Source organism: Mytilus edulis, chromosome 2 (genome assembly GCF_963676685.1).
Source record: "Mytilus edulis chromosome 2, xbMytEdul2.2, whole genome shotgun sequence".
Taxonomy (NCBI): domain Eukaryota; kingdom Metazoa; phylum Mollusca; class Bivalvia; order Mytilida; family Mytilidae; genus Mytilus; species Mytilus edulis.
This window is the reverse complement of record NC_092345.1, coordinates 16,064,343-16,087,998: the sequence shown is the minus strand read 5'-3', so window position 1 is coordinate 16,087,998 and position 23,656 is coordinate 16,064,343. Positions and strand designations below refer to the sequence as shown.

The 23,656-nt window shown below is 32.9% G+C and overlaps 1 protein-coding gene across 1 annotated transcript; it reads left to right on the top strand.

Moving 5' to 3' along the window:
* The first annotated feature begins 9,456 nt into the window (after positions 1-9,456).
* On the top strand, positions 9,457-14,438 carry LOC139511571 (galactoside alpha-(1,2)-fucosyltransferase 2-like). Its single transcript, XM_071298414.1, has 3 exons — positions 9,457-9,857; positions 10,844-10,892; positions 12,735-14,438. Exons 2-3 carry the CDS (start codon positions 10,873-10,875, stop codon positions 13,666-13,668), a joined length of 954 nt encoding a protein of 317 aa, XP_071154515.1. The 5' UTR covers positions 9,457-9,857; positions 10,844-10,872; the 3' UTR covers positions 13,669-14,438.
* The last annotated feature ends 9,218 nt before the right edge of the window (positions 14,439-23,656 follow it).

Sequence of the window (23,656 nt, the reverse complement as noted above, 5' to 3'; positions counted from 1 at the left end):
CGTCCTCTATTACAGCTCACCTTTCTAGAATAATTGCATTTATTTATAATGTGTTCTCGACCTAAATATTTATCAAATATTTGTCACTGGACGTAAAGCTACCAACAATCAATGATCAATCAATTTTGAACGAAACTCCGAATGATCTCCGTTGTTTTCTAAATCAGAAATTGTGTTTTTAAATAGTGCTAAAGGTCTTATCGACAATAATACTGCTGAACTGTACAAACTGGAACGTTCGAAAGTCGCTGGTCTTTTCATTTTGTAGTTTCAAAGATTTATGAAAACTATGCAGAAAAACGATGCATCTCATAACGCAATTATGAGTACATCTGATGTTATCGGAAACAGTCAAATGATTTGCAGCATATTTCGGTCGTAAACAATATAAAACGACATATCTTGGTCAAACGAGAAAATCTTGAAATGTTGCTTGCAGTTTGTAGATTTATATGTTTAAGTACATGAGCTACATTTATATAACGTTCAACAAAATTTTAGTATATAAATTACAGTTCCATTCCTTTGTAAAGAGAAGGTTACTCAGTGCATGTACACATGCACTGTGTTTGAACCTTATGAATTCAGTTCGTTAATAGCAAAATCTTGTTATTTAAAATAGTTTACCATCGTTTCAAAATATAACGGAAGTTCAGGAAACGGGCGATTAGTCCAGGAACATCGTCATTAAATATTTATCACATTTCTTAACTCGAACTTTCATGTTGGAAACCATTTAATTTTTAAACTGATAAATCAAAAATTGTAATTAGTTGTTTAAGAAGTAAACAATTTCCTAGAACAAGAATAAGATTGGTGTCTCACGCAGCAGAAGATAATGCATTGTCCAATGGCCGATCATTGAGGCGCGCTGAATTCTTCTTAACAATTACGTGAGTAAACATTTCCGATCCACGCCGGAAAATGTCGTAAATATATATTTATAAGATACTTTTTTGTATCATGATTTTCAAGGTAAACAGACAAAGAAACATCAACAAGAATTATAAGTTCTGTCACGAAACCATGAATGACGCACACTACAATGCCTGATCATACGTTAAAGGGAAACTTAGCAAAAAAATCAAAAATTGATATTATGTTCATTCTGTATAAAAATGCTCAAATTCAATCGTACGGTTGTTTTATCTAACTAACTTGATACGGAAAATATTCTTATTTTTTTAAATTACCATGGTCTGTTGTTTTTAAACTGTTGATAATGGAATTAGGTAAAAAAACAAAGTTGAAATCATAAATAAGTGTTCCGTGAAAATTGTTTTCGAAAATCTAATTTGTTCATAATTCTTTAAAGTAATAAACTTTTTTCAAATAAACTCTGATCTTCCCTCATCTGATCACCAGCATGGCTAAAGGTATTACTTCCAAAGGTATTGTGAGGGGTGTGAGGTGACACGTCCAGGTATTCAAGCGATTTCCTGTCGGGCTTGCAAGTTCATGCATCGTTTCACTTCTGCAGGTATTGATCAGTGTACACGGCCGATAACTTATAACTTTCCATTTTGAACTATCAGATGTATAATATACAACTCTGTCTTACTTGTCATTACTAAACTCATACGCTTGTTTATAAATAACATTTCTGGTGTAAAGAATATTATTCTAGCGCAATTTAAAATATATACAGCCCGTATCAGAGTAGTGATCGAATTCGCGTTTCTTTACCGTCAGAATAAGTTACGTTATCGACACACTTATTTCAGAAGTGACATAATTTAATTTTCTTCATCGACAAAATATTTCATGTCCAACGTGTAAGTTTTCATTGTTTAAGTCGAAGTTTTTTTAACACAGTAAAACATTTTTTATAATCAACCTCTGTTATTGGCATTTTCATTTTAACGGTAAAAGATCAAATACGGGATCTCCGAAATTTCTATCATTTGTTACGAGGAAATCATTATTCAATCGAACATATGTCTTTGTGCATGACAAATATTATGAAATACAAAGGAGTTGAAATGATCAAATCAGTGGCAGATCCAGATGGGGCGTAGAGGGCGTACGCCCCTCCCCCCTTTTGCTTGGACTCTTTTTTTTGTAAAAGTTTAATGATTAATCAGACTAGACGACGTGAACTTTGCCATTTCCCGTGTATTTATTTTATGTGCCAATTCTTTGCTTATAAAGATATTTTTCGCTGGTGTATACTAACTGAAAGTCATGTGATTCACTATGGTGGAGTTGACCAGTGCGTCGAAAAAACGTCACTCAGTCATTTTGAAATTTAAATTACTGTCACAAAATTGCTTAGGCTGAGCATGACAATCATAACACCTTCAAGGCGACACAGGATTGAGCAAGAACATATTGACTTCTATTTCATTAGTCCACAAAACAGTAATACTAGTTATATAAGTACACTCTCATGAAAATAAAATCCTCACAATATTATTTGAATGTAGGACAGAAAGTCACAGGACAAAAAGTCACAGACAAAAAGTCACGGACAAAAAGTCACAGGACAAAAAGTCACAATTATTTTTTTCTGATTATTTTCTTGGAATAAAAAATGTTCATTTTTACAAAAACATTTTTGTATTTTTCTTGAAGTATTGTATATTACCAACTTTGTAAGCAAAATTTATCAAAAAATATCAAAGATGATTAAAATTATTGTTAAGAAAACAAAATGTCAAAGTAGATTGGCACTTAAATGGCTTTATGGTGCCAAGAAATATGTCCTTTGCATGATTAAAATTAAATAAATCTTCATTATTCAAGTAAAATGATAAATATCATTAACTTTGATAGGAATATATGTATTAAAAAGTAAATATTTCTAGATATTTCTCTTATATATTCAAACAATTGTCAAAAAAATCTTTGTGACTTTTTGTCCTGTGACTTTTTGTCCTATCAAATTTGTGACTTTATGTCCTGTGACTTTTTGTCCTGTGACTTTCTGTCCGTTTACCTATTATTTACCTACGAAAACATGTTCAACTCGTAGCGCCCCATGATCGGCATCCTATTTTAAAATAACAGCTGAATAATGATCCCCAGTCAGTATAATCTCTAGATTTAAATTCTAAGGTACGAACTATTTGATTTGAGGAGGCAGTCTGAGATATTTGAGAGATAAAAAATTGACTCTAATTTTTGCATTAAACAAAAATTCTGGCCGTATCTGGATTGAAAACAATAATCTTGTCAATTCTTTTGCTATAAGAAACGAATATCCAACAGAGTTATTGAGCATTAAATGAACATGATAGATAAACACGGGCGTATTTTTTTTGGCCGGGGTTTGCATGTCTGACTGGAATGTCTGTTTCGCCGAACTGATATATTGAATACTTTTTTCAAGACCAGACTATAACCTTAACAGACTTAATGTCTACATTTTTCGACCGTCATTTATGTATTCGTTGTCCGATGATTTCAGACTCATTCGTAGCTTTTGGTTGATTTGGAATCCCTCACATCCCTTAATTTTGTTGGGTGAAACATATCAGCCAAACATTTGGATAAATATTGCTTGTTTGTCTTTTTTAGCTCGTGTCCGTAGTATTGTAAATTTTATCGAATAGCCCGACGTATATCTTGTTTACAACAAGAAATTTGTGAGGTTATGATAACTTAACTTACAGCAAACCAGCGAGAATTTTCCATGTCTTTTTTTACTGAAAAGTCCCACATCAAATTTATCGGTAAATAGCTTGAAATCCGTACTATCATTTAATGATAGACAATTAATAGGGAGAATACAGCATTTAAAATGTCCAACCCTTACACCTTTCAGGAACTACAAAATATACATGCGCCACGCCAGGAATCGTTTTAAAAGTGCATATTACACTTATTTCATGCTTTTTAGCCAAAAAAAGGTCCAAAAAAATTTTCACCTCGCTCCGCTCGGCAAATTTAAAACTTCGCCCCCCTTTCCACTCCTGGATCCGACCCTGGCAAGCGCAGTTTTCCGGACGATTTTCATTTGTACACTGCTAAAAACCTGTCAGGTCCTGGCCATGGTATATTTGGGAGAAAAAAAATTTACTGCTTTTTACTAATCAAAAATATTCTCTGTGCGAAGAAAAAGTTTTGCTCGTTATTTTGTCATATTAAAAAAAAATCTCAACAAAACTTTCCCGTTTAAACTGTACCAGAAAAAGTTTGGCATGTGAAACGGACGAAGACATATTCTAACAGAAGTACAAATACCAGTCCTCCCTTTTATGTATACATATGAGAAAACATTTCAAAGTCATTGATTGAATTCAAATCCATCACACATACGGTACACATTGTAGTCCGAAAAAATAAAGAACTTCATTCCTATCAAACAACTTTTTAATTGTTAACCAGTATATTTCTTTTAGTTTTGGGTAAAATTGTAAAGGAAATAATACTATTATAGCTGGGTGAAATGGCGTTCCAGCTAAATGTAAATCAAGAAGGAAGATTTCGCTCCTTAAACTTTTATTTTAGCAGTCCGGAAAGACCGAACAACAAACTCTAAACTAAATGTAATGTAACATACAAACAATAACAATATATATAAGCACAAGCAATTAAAGGATTAAGAAGATTAACAGAAGACAAATTAGAAATAACAATAGATTAAAAGAGTAATTAGTGTCCGACACGTATCTTCTTATTGTAAACATGCTGTGTGTTTTAAAACTAAACAGGTTATGATGATTCGAAAATGTTAAGACACTCTTTTGTCTGAATAAAGAAGTTCCTGTTTATACACTAATATATGCGAATGAACTTGAATTTAAAGAAATTTATTCAAAAATATTTACTAGAGATAATTTTATAGGAGTTTAATTCAATCAATACAAAACGGTATATGCATATTCATTTTCGTTCATTCGTATATTGTGGCTAATAACTACGACCATTCGTAAGCTGTGCGCTTTTAATTACGTATATTGTCGATAAGCTATAAAAGTTAAACAGATTTTATTTTTTCCCCAGAATTCAACACATCGGGCTAAAACGTCACGACCCACTCGAGAATTCAACCAAAAAAGTTACAAATACTTGATTTTCTCCCTTATTAGAAGGAATATAAATTTTAAACTTTGCAAATGTGTTTTTTATGTTAAGTTGAACATAATTAGATGATAAGTAAAAAATCGCGGAATTTCCCTTTAACCACTGATCGAAAAGTATATGGAGAAAAGTTCCACTATAAAATCTATACAGGAAAATAATTTTAAGTGTTTCGATATTGCGAAACACAATTTTAGACTGAAAACTCCATTCCGCAGACACACAACACACATGTATATGAGTCTATGGGGGCATAAAGACTTTGAACACACATAAGCTCAAAACAGAATTGCCACACATTTTAGTATGACTCCGAGATTACAATTTTTCACCCTTACTCCGTAATACTTGTTGCTTAATGGTGTTCTACAGTAAATGCCTTTTTGTGGAGTTTTTTTAACTGACGGTGGTCGAACCAATATAGTCTCATGCAAAAGAGACGAGCACGCTACCACGATACTAAGTATAAAAACCAGAAGATATGCGGATTCATTTATGTTCGTGAATATCAATTTTCGTGGATTGAGTGAAAATTGTATTTTCATGAATATTTGATTTCGTGGTTTTGCAAAATATTGCATATAAGCCAAAAAAGCAAATTTGTACGTTTTAGACATTTCAATTCTTGGCCTTCCTATACCCACGAAATCAATAAAAATTGGTACAGTAAGGGCTCTCATTTCTCCAAATATGTAGTCTTCTATTTTTGGCGATTCATGTCGATGCACAATCAGATTTATGAAGATGTAGTATGAGTTCTAAAGAGACAACTCTCCATCCAAGTCACAATTTGTAAAAGAACAACTATTATAGGTCAAAGTACGGACTTCAACACGGATCTTTGGCTCACACCAAACAACAAGCTGTAAAGGGCCCCAATAAAGACTAGTAAAAAAACATTCAAAGGGGAAAACCATCGTCTAATCTATATAAAAAACGAGAAAAGAAAAAAACACTTATGAACCACCTCAATAAAAGACAAAAAGGATGTTAAAATGTAAAAAGGTCGATTTAGTTATATATATGCCAACAGCTACCTTTATGTTCTTTCCAAATAAAGGTAGTAAATCATAATAAAAGCGCCTCGAACGCATTCAATTAGCGCCATTATCTGTTGTTCTCTCATGTCTATTCCCCTGTTTATGTAACTCTACATTGGTATATATTATTAAGATATCATAAAAGTAAACATGATTTTTGTGGATACAAAATCAGCATAAAAATGTCTAAGACTTTTTTATGCCTGCAGGTACCAGTAACTCAGACACAATTAATTATGTATAACTTCAATACGGTAAAATATTGTCGTCAACCAATTTGTGAAAAGAGCATCTGGACTTTCATCATTGCAGCAGATTGTGAGATTGGCGCAATCTAAACAAGAGTTCAGGAGTTCAAGTCGTCTCCAGTCTAAACTGGTACCCGGTTGTTATTGAAATTCTACACAATACCGAAGGCATACTGAATATTTTACGAAGGGAACCAACCTATCTTCAGTCTTGCTAGACGGGAATTTATATTTGTACATATAACATAAAATACTAAACAGATACCCGGTTCTCTTGACAAGTTTAACAATCCCTAAATTACTCGATCTATTTGTATATTCCAAAGGCATAGTGAATAGTTTACGAAGGCAACCAACCTTATTTCAAAAGAATATTATCTTATTGTAAAATATCAGTTCAAAAGGAGAGAAGTTCAGAGAACTTTCAATTAATCATTCAAATGAGCATAATACCCAATATCATTTAAATTAAATATAGATCAGAGATTTCGTTATACTGATAATAGTTGACGAAGTTAAACCAAATAGGATTAATGCTCCCCAATGAATTTCACGTTTCCATTTGAGGCTGGGAGTGCATTCATATTGGGGACGTTTTATTTTGCAGAATATTTAAGTTAATCTAGTCTTGGGCAATCTCTGTGCCACGTACATGTACATATTGCAAAACCAAATTTGACGTCAATTAAATAAAGAATAATCGAGGTGAAGATAAAGATACTACTATAAAAATAAGTAAATTAATTGACATATGCAGCATATAGAAACTGTCCGAAAATTATAAATTTTATGATTTTCGACAATGTACATGTACAATAATTGATTTTATTCTATAATTTACACCCTACACATCTGAATGTAAACAGTTGCCTGATTTTTCTAAGAAATGGGCATTGTTTATACGTGGACCGCGAAGAGAACCACAAAATGATATTTTATCCAAAAAGAAATATTCACATTACCATTTGACATGTCGCAAGCGAAACATATAAGAAAACAAGAATGTGTCCATAGTACACGGATGCCCCATCCGCACTTTCATTTTATACGTTCAGTGGACCGTGAAATTGGGATAAAAACTTTAATTTGGCATTAAAATTAGAAAGATCATTTCATAAAGAACATGTGTACTAAGTTTCAAGTTGATTGGACTTAAATTCATCAAAAACTACCTCGACCAAATATTTTAACCTGAAGCGGACTGACGGACGGACAAACGAACGATAAGACGAACGAACGCACAGACCAGAAAACATAATGCCCATAAATGGGGTATAACAACACCAAGTGAGAGGTTTTTTTATTAGACTGGTGAAACCCCGACTAAATGATTTGATTTATCGTTATACAAGATTATTTTCATTGATTTTCAACACTCAACTACAGACACGGATATAGTGATCGAGTTTGAAAAATAAACACCGTAACAACAGTAGTAAGGAGAACATCCCCTAAAAAAGGAAAGATAACAATGGATAATTTACTATCGCCTCTTTTCACGTTAATTTTCATTGTGAAATATGCGACTTTTGAACTTTGATCTTTATTTCTGTATTTGAAACACATGAAATGCAAGTGCAATTCATGTGCCTCCAAGGGCAATATATAGAAATTGGAGTCAGGACCCAGTTCTCCAATCGAGATGAACGACCCGAACATTCTGCCAAAGCATCCGCTCAGCTGTGCGGGATGCCTTACTCAGCAGTATCCGGCCGCAATAAGGACGATATATTGGTTCTGTGGAGCCTATAGTGTCTTGTTTCTTCGTAAAACTAATATTCATGAAACATTAAATAACGTTCGGAATTAACAAAACATAATGGTGCGGACGAACCAGTCGAGTTTCTAACAAATGACGGTAATCATTTGACTAAAAAGCCAGTCAAAGGGCGATAAATCAAATCTTGTTAAGCATAAAATCTTTCCCAAATTAAAGTAAAATCATACAAATTTTCACAAATTGGTGGCGTTGTGCAAACAAAATGAAATATAAGAATTTTCGGGAAGTATTTTAGAAGGTTTGTCATAGGATGTGAAAAATGAATGGCGCCAAACCATTCTCCTGATCTTTTTCAAATACCATTTTCATGGCCAGCGAATATCATCTCGTTTGAACTTTGATCTTTATTTCTGTCTCTGACCCTAAGCATGCTCATAACATATTAACAAGTTTTTAATTATTAATTGTCACCCGTGTTGAAGGCCGTACATTGACCTTTAATGGTTTACTTTTATAAATTGTTATTTGGATGGAGAGTTGTCTCATTGGCACTCACACCACATGTTCATATATCTAACAAATATTAACGCGAAAGTAAAGTCGTATATCTGCATTAAAACAAACAAATGCGGACATGCATCAATTGAAAAAAGACAAAAAATAGTAGGAGGACAACACTGTCTGTGCACTGATTGACATGGAAAATAGGTTTGCCCACTAGGTAACAATTTAGTGTTTGATTGATTTACCTACCATCTTCTGCAAGCTTGAATTTTTTTTTATTTCAAAATCCCCCCACAAATAGTTTCCGACACACACAGTTTATGTAACGTTTATATATAGTTCCTGTCATTGGCTTAATAATGTTTAAGGTACTCAGGTTTGTGTGTAATCAAGAGTAAATTTTGTAGTATTACCATCGCTTTATTTGCAATTTATTGCTTTCTAATATGAACTAAAAACTGGCGACATGTTTGCTATCTAGACAAAAATTCAAGCATTAGACAATCGTATGCAGATATTATTCATAGATCTCTGATTTCGTAATCCTTTGATAGATCTGAATTTATTTAGGTTGAGAAGGTGAAATGATATTCTCCCCCTTTTATTTTCTGTGTTTATTTTATTTTATTTTTTTGACCCACCGTTGATAATTAGAATAAATGATAGCACTAACGGCACGAATTATATTGTCAATGTATATTAGTTCCTCTAAAAAAGAATACCTGTGGAAAATTATTTATATATTTTAAATGAAAAAAATTTCAATTTACTAACAAAAATTAAACTCGGGAAAGCAAAAATGGGAATCCAAGGTCCCATGCCCCATGTCCTCAAATGGGCTTACTTTTAAAAGTTAAATTAATTAATAGATGGATTTATCATGCATGACATATCATTATAGATCGATAGGTCAGATTTTAGGACGATTTCTGTTGTGAAACAGATCAATTCTAGCACATTTTACTGTGTGAATATATCCTTTTACAATATAATTGCTTATTGAAAATAATGCACTATTAAAATATGAATTTGAAACAAGTTTACGGCCAATTAACAACATCTCGTTATGGTCATTTACAAAGACTTTAATTGAAAGCTAATAATGTGCATATATGTAGTAACAAGGTTGGTGAAGCATAACGAGGTTTAAATCCTCGGACTAAACTTATGTGTAAATGTTTGATAATGTGGCATGGAATTAATCAATAATTAAAACACGTTTTATGGTATGAACATGTTCATGGTACGGGTAGATATTCCCTGGTGATGAAAATATTTACGTGAAGACAAGGAAAAAGATCAGATAAAAACGCCAAATAAGTGAGTACATCTTTATTTAATAACAATCCTTAGTAACCACCTTTTAGATATTTTGAAGAATCCCAGGCGTAAGATTCGTAATGAAGTATTGACCTCGAAGTCAATGTTTACACTCAATACAAACGACCCAGCCTACTGGAATACAAGGCACGACTAGTCCATTCTTTTTTTCAACCTACAATTTTTTAACATAACAATATTCACACAAATTTCATTTGATACGCTCTATTTAGTAAAGCAGTTTAAAATACACATTATTTTGTATCGTACGTATGTAATATTTAGTTTCCTTCTATCATGTCTGTTGTCCATGTTAATCAAAACAACAAAACAATTTACAACAGTCATTTATTTTTACTTGAGAGAACATTTCTAGAAGCAGATATATTGAGGGGGGCATTTATAGAGGCAGATTTATTAGGGTGGAAGAGAGGCCGGAAGGCCTTTAAAACGCTTCATTTACAGGATTAACAGGTTACATGTCCAGCTTTAAACGTTTACTGGTTTGATCGCCCCCCCCCTTTTTTTTCAAATCCTGGGTCAATATCTGATTTTAAACATGTTTTCCATATTGAAGTTACCACAGGACAGGTACGAGAAAATGCACATCAAAATCCAGGAACTTATTTATTTTCTGAAACACTTTTTAAAATACCTTTGAATGTTATTTACAAATGTCCATCCATGCATTCAATATTACTCTCCTAGTACAGACAATTCTGAACTAGTTCACGACGAGTACATCTATTTCAATTTAATGTATCTGTGTTTCATTAAAAAAAAAATCAAATATTGGACACAGTATATGCAGAGACTAAGTTGGCAAGTATTTATACTTAGTCCTAAATACACACCTGTATGCATTGTACCTATAAAAAATATTTGCAGGGAAATGCCATTTATATCATTTCCATATTTTTGTTTGGTTATTTCCTAAAATCATAATCTTCATGGTATGCTCATGTTTTATATTACTATACTCTTAGGGTACCTCTGTGCCAGGAAACCAAGGGAGATGAGAGTTGTACAGTTAAGGTGAGAACTTGATCCAGGATGGGGCGTATAGGGTGTACGTGTAAAGCAAAATATTGTCCTATGAAATATTGTACCACAAGACAATATTTCATAACTATGTATCATGAAATATTGTCCTCGTCTATGGAAAAATGTCCAGAGAAGGACAAATTTTCATAGTGAAATTTTGTCTTTATATAGACAATATTTCAGAGATGAATACTATGGAACTTTGTCTTGTTAAAGGGAGATTATATTTTGTGTGAATTGAGACAATATTTCACAGATGAAGATGAATACTATGAAATTTTGGTCTGTTAAAGGGAGGTTATATTTAAGTAATATTTTGTGAGTATTGAGACAATATTTCATAGACAGATTGTCATGGAATTTTGTCTCATGAAGGGGAGGTTATCAACATATATATTCAAGTTAGAGAAGGTCTATAGGAATTTTTGTGTATATATTTACAAAATAAGTGATTGTCAGTACATTTGATACTTATATTTGTACAGTATAATGTAATACAATGAAACATGCAATGGAGAGTTGTCTAATTGGCACTGATACTTCATCTTCCTATATATTTGTTAATTCTTTATTCTATAATAAACCATTTGTAAAGTATCTATGCAAATTTGAAACTCACTATTAGTGATAATATAAATTCCTTTCTATACAAAACCATTTTAGTTATAAATCTAGAAATGTGCATAATGCATGCTTGTGTACTATTTCTAATTGTGTAAAAAAAATTGATTAAAAAAGATTTTCAAAGCCAATATTGATCAGTATTTCAAAGAAAAGTATTGTCATGAACAGAATTTCATAGTGAAATATTGTCCAGAAGGAGGTGACAAAATTTCATGGACAAAGACACTATTTCATAATAAAATATTGTCAAGGACAATATTTCATTATGAAATACTGTCAGTGGACAATATTTCATTATGAAATACTGTCAGTGGACAATATTTTATATGAAATTTTGTTGGAAAGACAATATTTCATGGAGGACAATATTTTATGTCACATACGCCCCTCAATATTTGATCGCACCAAAAATGATTATATGTTTTTTCACGTTTCATTTTTATCATAAAATCGTCCAAAATCATTTCGGTATATGATCCGTTTTATAGAATTACGCCCTTTTCTAAGATCCTGGATTTGCTACTGCTGAAATACATGTATCTATTCCAAATAGTCACAATTGTTTACAGCAAGCATTTTAGATATCAATTGGTTTTGGTTTTAATCATTGTAGAAGACCATACGATGTCCTATAGTTCTTTACACCTTTGTCCTTTGATCTCAATGGATAATTGTCCCATTGACAATCATTCCACTTCTCCGGCTTATTTTTATACATAATGTTAAAGAGAGCCGAAAGATACAAGAGTGACATTCGTCAAGGTATTTGACTTTGATAAAGATGAGAAAAAGGTGTGGAATGATTGCCAATAAGACAGCTATTCAACCAGTCGTGATATATATCAATGACGTAAATTTGAGTAACTATATATCACTGTGCGGACTTCAATAATGAACAAAATCCGTACAGTTCAGAAAGTTATTAGAGGCCCCGACATGAGGATATGTTAACACAATTCAAACGACTAAACAAACTTTACTTATGAACAAATCCATAAACATGATCAGACTTCAACCTAGCTGCGAAACCGTAGCTCTTTGGTCTTTTTAATATTTTTTTTACTTTTTGCTAAGCAAAGAGCTACGGATTTTTATTTTTTTTCTCATATTTTATTCTCATTTCTTTTTCTCAGAATGGTTTTCCTATATATTATAAGTGCTCGTAAATAATTACATGCATGTTAATGCTTATCTTAATATTTTAAACAGGAAATTCAAAGGTTTCCGAAGAGTGTTTGTTATTGTCATTATCTGTTTAGTTGCCTTGGCTACCATGCGCAAATTTTCTACAAGAAATATAACAGTTCAGAAAAATCCGGTACCATATGGCAGGAACGAAAAGAAAATCACAGTAGGGTTCCATGGGAGAGCAGGTAATCAGATGTTCCAATACGCTTCACTTATAGGGATTGCTAAAATGAATAACATGACCCCGGTCTTACTGGAGATTACAGAACTATGGAATTTGTTTGACTTGCCTATAAGTACTGCATATATGGATAAATCAGGGAAATATACTGAGGTAAAGGAGGAACATACGGCCGTTTACGCTCCAAAATTCGAAAATATTATAAGTAAGACTGATGTATATCTTAATAGGTATTTACAATCTTGGAAGTATTTTGAAAATGTCAAGATGGACTTGAAACAGCGACATTACAAAATAAAAAATGAACTTTTAGAAGAGGCATCGCCTTACGTTGAAGACATAAAGAGAAAAGTTTCTAAAGAGGCAGTTTTCGTTGGTGTTCATGTAAGACGTGGAGATATAGTGCACGAAAGAAAACCAGTAGGTCATATTCCTGCGCCAATACCCTATTTTTATAGGGCGATGAACTATTTCCGGAAACGTTATTCTATCGTTGTGTTTGTCATGATTTCTAATAGTATGATGTGGTGTCAAGATCATTTAGACGATTCTTCAAATGTATACCATGTTGAAACTGGCGACCCTTACATAGATTTTGCTATTTTACATAAAATGGATCACCTTATACTTTCGGTTGGAACATTTGGCTGGTGGGCAGGATATTTGTCCCCTGGTACCGTCATTTTTTATAAAGGCTACCCTAAAGCAAACACCACTATGAGCATTGAGATGAAACAAACAGATTTTATCCCACGTCACTGGGTCGGACTTTGATGATAATTCCCATATAGATAGTACAAAGCAAACCTATCTTCAAAGCCACGGAAAGATTCAAATTCCAAATAACTACTATTGTGGTTATAATAACTCGGCCAACATGACATGTTCCGTATGTTTGTGCTCAATGTTTTACAGCAGATTTCAGTGAGTATGAAGCTATAGGTAATGTCTTTGGTTAGCTTGCATGTTAGCTGAACCGTGAAGTCATTGTTAGGTTAGGTAAACTACCCTCCTTTAATAGTAGACTAGCCCAACAGATAACCAATCTATCTCTTTGTAGGACTAAGCTACTTTAAAAGGAGGGTAGTATACCTTACCTAACAATGACTTCACGGTTCAGCTAACAAGCAAGCTAACCAAAGATATTACCATTAGCTACATACTGACTGAAATCTGCTGTAAGTTGCACAATAGAGAGGCGATTGTAATAAACAATGTAAAGTGGCAAAAATCGAGTAGGTTGACCAATGGGATGGACGGGTTCGCAAACTCTGAGATGAACAGTATAATGCATCTAACAATTCACTGTCAATTGGCAGGACATGTTGAAAGACTACAAGAGCAATTCCGTTCAACATTGATCGTCATTCCAAAAAATTATGTGTTTTGCATTCATCAAGGCTTCGATTATTCTCTATATGTAAAACTAAGTGATAAGGCAGTAATCACGTTAATTTCTTTAATAATATCAGAGGTTACAATGTGCATATGCAGAAGAATACTTGATGAGTGTTACAATAAATAATCTGTTATATTTTAGAATATCTAGAATGATTTAATTGTTCGTTACAGTAAATGTGACGAAGCACTGAAGTAATTATACTTGGCCAATCCTTGTCTGATGCAATAGCATATGATTTGGAAATGTTTGTCTTGTAAGATTACTACGTAAATGTATGGATAAATATGTATTGAAACCTTTGATAACACCGGGTATTTTCATTTCTGATTTTTGTCTCTCCTTCGACCTTCGCCTGTAACGAAAGTCGCAGTATATTAGACTTAGATTTTACCATCCAGTGGTGGCGGCGGTTTAAACTTTTTGTATAAAGCTTTATTCAACAGACTTATGGATGCGTCATACCTTTTATGCAGATACCTTATGTTACGAATTAAGTTTCCATCTGTCATATCTCCATTTTCTTTGACCTCATTTTCATGGCTCAGCAACTGCTAAATAAAATATAGTTTCTTTGTCATGTAAAATTCCCGCTTATTTGAGTAATATGGTAACTATAATTGATATATGGGTTCCTTTTGAACGTCTACATGTTCACAGACAGGGTTCACCTGACCTCGACCTCATTTCATTGGTCCGTTATTAAAATTTAAGTTACGCGACTTGGTATGTTTCTCATATACCATAAGCAGTAGATGAACTATTTGTTTGGAATGATTGTAAGGGGTACATGTAGGTCTGTCAGGTTTCTTCGGACCTTGATCTCATTTTCGTGGTTCATTGGTCAATGTTTTGTCTTTTAAGTTTTTAAAGCAATCGGTCAACTATATTTGTAGTCCTATAATATATGCCTTCGCATTATGTATTCACTATTTAACATTTTCATGCTGATATTTTCATTATTCTTTTAAGGCACATTGATAATAATTTTTAGCAAAATCAGTAAAAATAAAACAGAAATAGAAAATAACGCCCCAAGTTCATAGTTGATGGGATAAGTTATAGATATTTCAGTGTATGGATTGATTGTAAGGTGTACATACATGTCGGTCTATGCGATATTAGTTGAAATGACCTTATTTTCATGGTTAATTGGTCAATGTTAAGTTTTTGTGTTTTTGTCTGTTTTTCAAATCATTAAATCAATAGGTCAGCTATTTTTAATTATGGAATAATAAGTTGTATAATTATATGTCTGTCTGACAGGTATCATCCGACCGTGACCTCCATGTCATAGTTCGTTGTTCAATGTTCATATCTTGTGTTTTGGTCTGGTGTTTAATTGCCATAAGCAACAAGTCAACTACATGTATAGTTGGTGTATATAATAATTGGTAGTGACTAAGTATGTCTATTTGAGAGGATTTATTTGACCTTGACCTCATTGTCATGAATCTTTAACCATTTAAGTGTATGTGATACCTGTAGTAATCTTTTTTAAGACTTTCAACATACATGTACAATCAATGGTCAGTAAGCAGGCGAGATATTCCAGCGTGTGCACTCTTAAATTTGGTGTTAAGGAAGTTAATTTTTCAAAACCTACCATGAAAACCAGCAAATTAAACCAAACGTAAAAAATAAAAGAGTGCACAGAAGAATTTAACTACAAGTATCAAGCAAAATCAATTACTATTATCAGCGATCAAAAACTAAATATATAATACTTGCAACAAATAATAAAATAATATACATTTGGACACATCATGCACTATAGGTGCAGTTTTTTTATTTACTTGGTTAATTACTTTCAATCATCGTGGACGAGGTTATGTAACTTAGTCGTCACTAACATGTTAGCAAAAGAGATGAATTGTAAAAGTGTGATACAGCAACCCAAAGACCCATCTGGCCAAGTGGACAATTAGAGGTAATCGTGTTTGGGACGTTTTGTAAACTACACAGTTTTCGCATAACCATAACATCAAGATAAGGAAACAAATTGAATGACGCTTTACAATTTACACGATAATTTATTTATGACATCTGGTAATTGTCTGAGGGTCGCTCTTAGTAAAGACAGAGAGTGAAGTTATTATACAACCGAGACCATTACAGAAATGAAATCACACAAAAGACAAACATTCGAAATTAAATCGACGAATCTAGCTTGACCTACGTTATAAGAAAAGTATAAACTGCGGAAATAGTATACACGACCGTATATATTAACTTTTACATGGCAAGTTTTAACGTACATACGTTAAATCTTCTTTAATTAATAAATAAATGTAGACAAAGAGCCGAATATTTGATTAATGAGCAAGTAAAACCGTACCAACTAGATCTTTTGTGAAAATATCTTAGATTTATTAGTTTATGTAGGTCAGAACTGCATTGTGTACATTGAAGCTATACGAATTGATCCGGCTTATTTTCAGATATTAAAAATAATGTGACCATAGCATTATCATAGGCGGATCCAGGGGGGCCTGAGGGACCCGCCTCCCCATTTCATGGTTAAAATTTGGTTGATTATATTGGAATCATTGAAGCATGGCTGGAGCGCCCCTTTATGAAAAGTTCTGGATCCGCCACTAATTACATTGGATGTGAAACACCCCTCCCTTGAAATTATATCAATACTGTCGAGGTTCAGATATGTAAGTACGTCATGCTGGATAATAGTCGAGACGGGTGTGCTGAAATTTAACGGGCTTAAACTATTAACCAAACTCATAATGTAGTCGGCTATACTAAGCCCGGACATGACAAAGTTTGAAACAATTCAAAAGAAAAAAAAAATGCCTGATTTGTATTAAAATTTTTTACAAATAACGATAAGACAAATATAGCAGATAGCAAACAACAACAATCATTGAATTATCTGCTCCCGGCGTGGTACAGACACAAACATATATTAATGTTAAATAACCAACTAATAAAATCAGTAGTAAATAGCTTGACTCTTATGATCGTCACAACGTACACACAGATCTAACATAAAGACCAACGAAACAAAATATCAATCTAAAAGTAATTGCAATTACTTAGCTAGTCTAAAACAAAAAAACAACTATATAACTCGATAATTCAGTGGTTGTCGTTAGTTGCTATCTACTTTATCTGTGATATTTGTTTTTCGTGAATTGTTTTATTTTAAAATAGGACGTTAGTTTTCTCAATTGAATTGTTTCATATTTGTCTTGTCGGTGCTTGTAAGTGCCAACCATACGGTTTTGATTTTTTCTCATTGTTGAAGGTTGAAGGTTGTACGTTTGCTTACATTCGTTTTATTTCAACTCATTAAGTTGTCTCATTGGCAATCATACCATATCTTCTTATTTCCATATAAATAAATCCTGTTCTCTCAGTCTTAACCATCATTCAGTATATACCCAACGGATTTAGTGAAGAGACATCATAAACATTATGAGTTAAGTATGGCTTTGCGCAATACATCTCTTCTCTTGCTGACCTACGGCTTGGAAATACATAGTTCTCCACTAGATGTCATATTTGATAAACTGACTCACCATCATTTTACTTATAGATCATTAACGACAAATCAAAGAATTCAACTCTATATAGAACTAATATAGGGCAATGGTGTAGATTAAACATTACACCACTCCAGACCCTTTTGTTTTCCACATAATTAATATTGCCAATAATTAACAAGTTCCGGGACGAATCCGATACCGATACCAATAGTATATTCGCCTGTTAGCTATAACCTTATCTGTACGTTCCGCATTTGACAGGCGCACCACCAAACGGTGTATTTAGGATTTTGTTATAAACACGGGTCATAATCAAAGGGCTGACACTACTAAATTCAATCATTGTCAAATTGTTCCCTATTGTAGTTTTTTTCAGCAATCAACAAGACTTTCTAAGATAACTAATATAGGACAATGCTGTTGATTAAAAAGTACTCCATTCCTGGATAGCCAAGACCTTTTGTTTTCCAAATAATTAACATTAATTTACCAATAATTGATAAGTTTCAGGTCGACGGGTTCAAACAGCAAGATTTGAAAGCAGAGAAAACTCTGTATCTTATAATCGACATGACTTTATCAGATGATAATACCAATTACTAAAATAAGGCTTAGGCATAGTTATAAACTTTAATTCAGTCACGGACCCGCGATATCACGGGCATGTACTTGTATACATAATAATCGTATGTACAATACCTCAGATATCTATACTGTTGCAGTACCTAATCTTGTAAGTAGGACGGCATTTGTCTTTTTCACTTACCATTTTGTCCCCGTCTGGTTCCATTATCTAATAAATTAAGACTTTTATCGTCATTGATCGTTAACGTAGAGTTTTGAATCTTTTCTAAATCTTTTCTTGATTCTCGTGACGTCATGACGAGATTCAATATGGCCGAATAAAATAGACGGAGAATGTATACAAATGGAAATAATTAGATAATAATGTTAAGGAAATGAATATTCAAACATAAATAGGTACGCCATATCCTAGAAAAATATCTAACGAAACGAACTATATATATTGACAAGTTTTGCATGGATTATAAACAATATTTTTTGAGAAACAAGTGCGACCTGAACCTGGGTCGCAATTCCGAACGTTTTGAAATAGGAAAAATCCGTAGCTCTATGGTCCGCAAATAGTCAAAAAATAACATAAGGACCTTAGAGCTACGGTTCCACAGCTAATCTGTTATTAATTTTCGTCAAGAATAAACGAATTATTTGCGTGATTATTCTATTATATCTCTTTTCTTGACCGTTGGAAGCAAAATGCTCTTGTCTTGGATACTTCGAGAAGAGCACACAGTTATTTTATTACCCTCCCATCTACACGTTTCTCTCAATCTGTATGAAACTCCATGGGACAACCAAATCATGAAATAGTGCTATCCATTAAAGCTTTAGCTACTATTTCAACATTCTGATATGACAAGGGACAACATTCCAACCACTAGGTGAATTGATCTATAGTATCTATATGTAGAACATACAAGTACTTATAATGTTGTTTAGTGACTGGTAACGGTCAATGTATATCCAAATGAATATGTTTAAAACGAACGCCCGAGAGGTACCTACACAATTCTTCTTTGGCTCTTTTCAGATGGTTTTTTTAATATTTTTTACATAGCAGACATGTGGAAAGTAAAATCACAAAAATACTGAACTTAGAGGAAAATCAAATCGGAAAGTCCATAATCGCATGGCAAAGTCAAATAACAAAACGCATCAAAAACGAATGGACAAGAACTGTCATATTCCTGACTTGGTACAGGCATTTTCAAATGTAGAAAATGGTGGATTAAACCTGGTTCTATAGCGCTAACCCTCTCACTTTAATGACAGTCTCATCAATTTCTGATATATTTATGTTATATTAAAATTTTGTCTTTGGCGATTCACAATTTTACTATAACAACTCGTTATAGTAAAATTGTGAATTGCCAAAGACAAAATTTTAATATAACATTTGCATTGATGCGTTAAATAAACAGACACAATAAATAAAATAGTCAAAATATGGGTACACCAGTCATCATCGTATAACAAATTTAAAAGGAACAATTTAACAGAACACAAAAACATCTACCATCTACGAACACATTCATTGATTTGAGTGTCTGACGTCAGAAAATTTTATGCGTCACATAAATTTGTCGTTCAATGTGCATACAAACAATTTTAAATTTTACATAGGAATGTTAGCATACAGGGTTAAAAAATTAAAAGTATGTAAGAATAAATTTCAGAAATAGACCGAGCTTTTTAAACTAGTCCAAAAGTTATATATAGAATTTATAAGAATCCAAAAATAGTTAATTCCACTACGCGATTGAATGATTTTGACGTATGTGGTTCAACGTATATTGTAATTCATAATAGAAATATATCATAATGACTTATAATAGAACAATATCATACTGACGGGATCTTTTAAAGTACAGAGTCACGTTATAAGAACAAAAGAAATACAAAAAGTCGCATATACAAAACAAACCACCAAAAAATGAAAGCCAATACAAACACATTGACGAGATGTATAAGTACTGAGCCACGTGAAAAGGATATCACATAAAACCATTCAACAGTAAACGTAATATTAATAATAGAACAAAGACAAATGAAAGAACTATAAAACACGTTGTTAGAATGACTAAACAACATCAGTACGCAGAATCTGTACATCAAGACCATCGTGTATTAATATTTGAAAAGTTGATACGGAATATTTATCAACAAGGTCTTGGTACCTTTCGATGAACTTTTTTAGAAAAAGGACGAGACGTTCTTTGACATACCCCTGGTTCATCAACTTTCTACTCAGACACTGATGACGTTTTACAAAGTCTGAGTAGGAGCTTCAAGCTCTTGAATATCGAATAAGTTGGGAAATATATATGCAGGTGAAGTTGGTATATTGCTACTAAGGTTGGGGAAATTTATAATTTCAAAATTACAATCGTCTCGTTTGTCATAGATTCTGGTGCTGAGATGACTGTGTAAGTCAAATTCGAGATATAAGTCTAAAAATGAGGCGGAGGAAGCCGTGTCTGTTGTTTCTTTAATCTCTAGTTCTGGGGGATATATTAATGGAACCCAATCAGAAAAGTTCGGATTGTTTATGGAAAGAACATCATCAATATATCTGAAAGTGAAATTAAATAATCTGGCTTCTTTGATCCTCTTGTTTTTGACAAGTGTCTGGAGGAACTCCGATTCATATGAAAATAAGAAGAGATCGGCAAGAAGAGGCGCACAGTTTGTTCCCATAGGAATGCCGACAATTTGTTGGAAAAGTCTACCGTCAAATCCAACAAATATGAAACCATTTGTTTACAATCCATTTATATTCCTTACCAATTAACTGGAAGTCTTAATTTCGCCAAAGTTTTATCTTGTCCTAAATGCTCTGCTAATTGTAAATCTTGCCAGAGATGTAGCATTTCATGTTTAAGTTTGTTTGGTGTTGTAAACAATAATCTTGGTGCAACAGCAACTTCGGAAAAAAGTAAAGTATTAAATTCTGAATTCAAGTTGAGATCTAGACCGCCACAAATATCTTACAAACAGACTACTCACCTGTAGGTCTTCTTTTGTAGAAAAGAAATCGGCGGAAAACCAGGTATTAATACTCATTAGATCTATGTAATTCTTTCGCGCATCTCTCAGTTCAGCTTCAGTATAAAACTGTTGCATCTTAATCTCTAATATTTACTGAATGAACTGATAGTGGTTTACACCAAAGTCTGTTTCTTCTATAAATGTGGACAATGATTTATAAGGCTCTTGTACAGTATTAACAACCTCCACACGGAAGATCATTAAGATAAGATAAGATAAGATAAATTTATTTTATTAAAGTCACGTATTGATCTTACACAATAGTAAAATATTTACACAAGTACAATCACATAAAAAAAAAGATCAACACCCAGCCTAAAAAGACTTATGAGGCACTGTTATATACATATAAAACAGCTCAATCACACAATGTAAAAAATGGAAATAATATAAAAAAAAACTTGCAAACCTGATAAATTAAACGGACTAATAAAAATTGGATTTTAAAGAAATGTAAGAATATTAAATACACCTAGTTTAAAAGTTGCGTCTAACGACTAAAACAAAATTATGGGTAAAACTGCGATAAGAACAAAATATTTCTATATATTATAATTTAAAATTAATAAAAGTGATAAAAAAAAGAGAAAGTAAATTGAATCATCAGTACATTTAAACCACTTTCAACAATTTTCAAAAAATATATTTAAAATATTCTATCGACATATTACTTAAACTTTTACAATACATATACTTTCATTATTTATGTACCAAAAGTTATTTCCCTTAATTAATATATATTTTCTTTAAATTATATTTTAACCCTGATAAAAAGAATACGCTTTATAGACAATTATATGTTATAAAAAACGTTTTCTCCCGACATAAAATTTGTGAATAGAGTAGAACAGTGTTACTTGAATGTCATTACATGTCATTAAAGCATTGAACTTGAGCTCTGTACTTATGTTTTCAAAATTTTCAATACATTGACGTGCCTTTTGAAACAATTCATATCTAATGTCTTCATACAGAGTGCAAACCATTAAAAAGTGAGTTTCGTGTTCAATATCATTCAATTTACAAAATTTACATACTAGTAGTCTATTATTTAATGGAATCTGCGGTCTGGTGTATCTCCCTGTCTCTACAGCTAGGGGTAGCGATCCACTGCGGAATAATGCCAAAGTTCGAGTTACGTTTCTTGGTAAAAGCGAAAGAATATACTGTTCTGTTTTAACACTTTGCTTGTAAATACGGTAAGTCCTTAGCTTGTTGCCGTTAGCATTGTTTCTGTCATTATATAAATCTTTCTCGAAATCAGCCTGGTCAAAGTTCGTTAGTTTTTCACTTATGAGGCGCATCGCCGTTTTAACACTGATAGTGGCGTTATGTTCATTATCAGCAACATGTACTAGTATATCGTATGCAAGTTTGTCTATTTGATGATGCCACCTTTTTCGTCGCCGCGAGGCCCACGCTGCTACTTTTGATATAAGTCTATCATCGTTAACTCGTATGATCTTACATTTTAGACGTAGGCATTGTTAATTACTCTGTGGGATTTGTATCCCCAAACAGCACTACCATAGAATAGAACTGGTTCTACCATCGTCGTATAAAGTTTGTGATAAACCTTCCAAGTCATACCACCTGTCGCTATGAATTTATCAAAAAGGGCTCCCAAAGCTCTACTGGTTGATTTAGAAAGTTCTGTAACTGCCTTTTAAGTGAGATACACGAATTGCACTCATTGAGTGTATCCGGGATTCGGTACAGAGCATCTGTTTTTACGTGTTCTTTTACCTGGTCTATGTTAAACTATCATATTGCATTGTGATAATTCGTCAATTCACTGGGCCAGATGACCTTAGTAATCTTGAAATGTAATAGCCAAGTAAGACTATTATGGTCTGTACGCATAACAAACTGATTACATAGAAGATAGTGGACGTATTGCCCTGTGAAAGTGATAATTGCTAATTACTTATTTTGAGTTGTGCAGTATTTCTTTTGAGCTGGTGTAAGAACTTCACTTGAATAGCTTATTGTTATCTCTTTACCCTTTTATAGTCTTTAGCTGTCTGCAGTTTTCTTCGGATTTATCAAAATACCATCTTTGTTTACAATTTTTCCTAAAAACGTGACTCCTTTTTGAAATAGGAAGCATATTTACGGTTTAAGTTTGTAGAACTCAATCTTTTAAAGAAGTTATCAAACTTTGTCAAATGATCATCATAGCTTTGACATTGAACGACTACTAACGCAAAGGTTCCTGGTTCGATTCCCG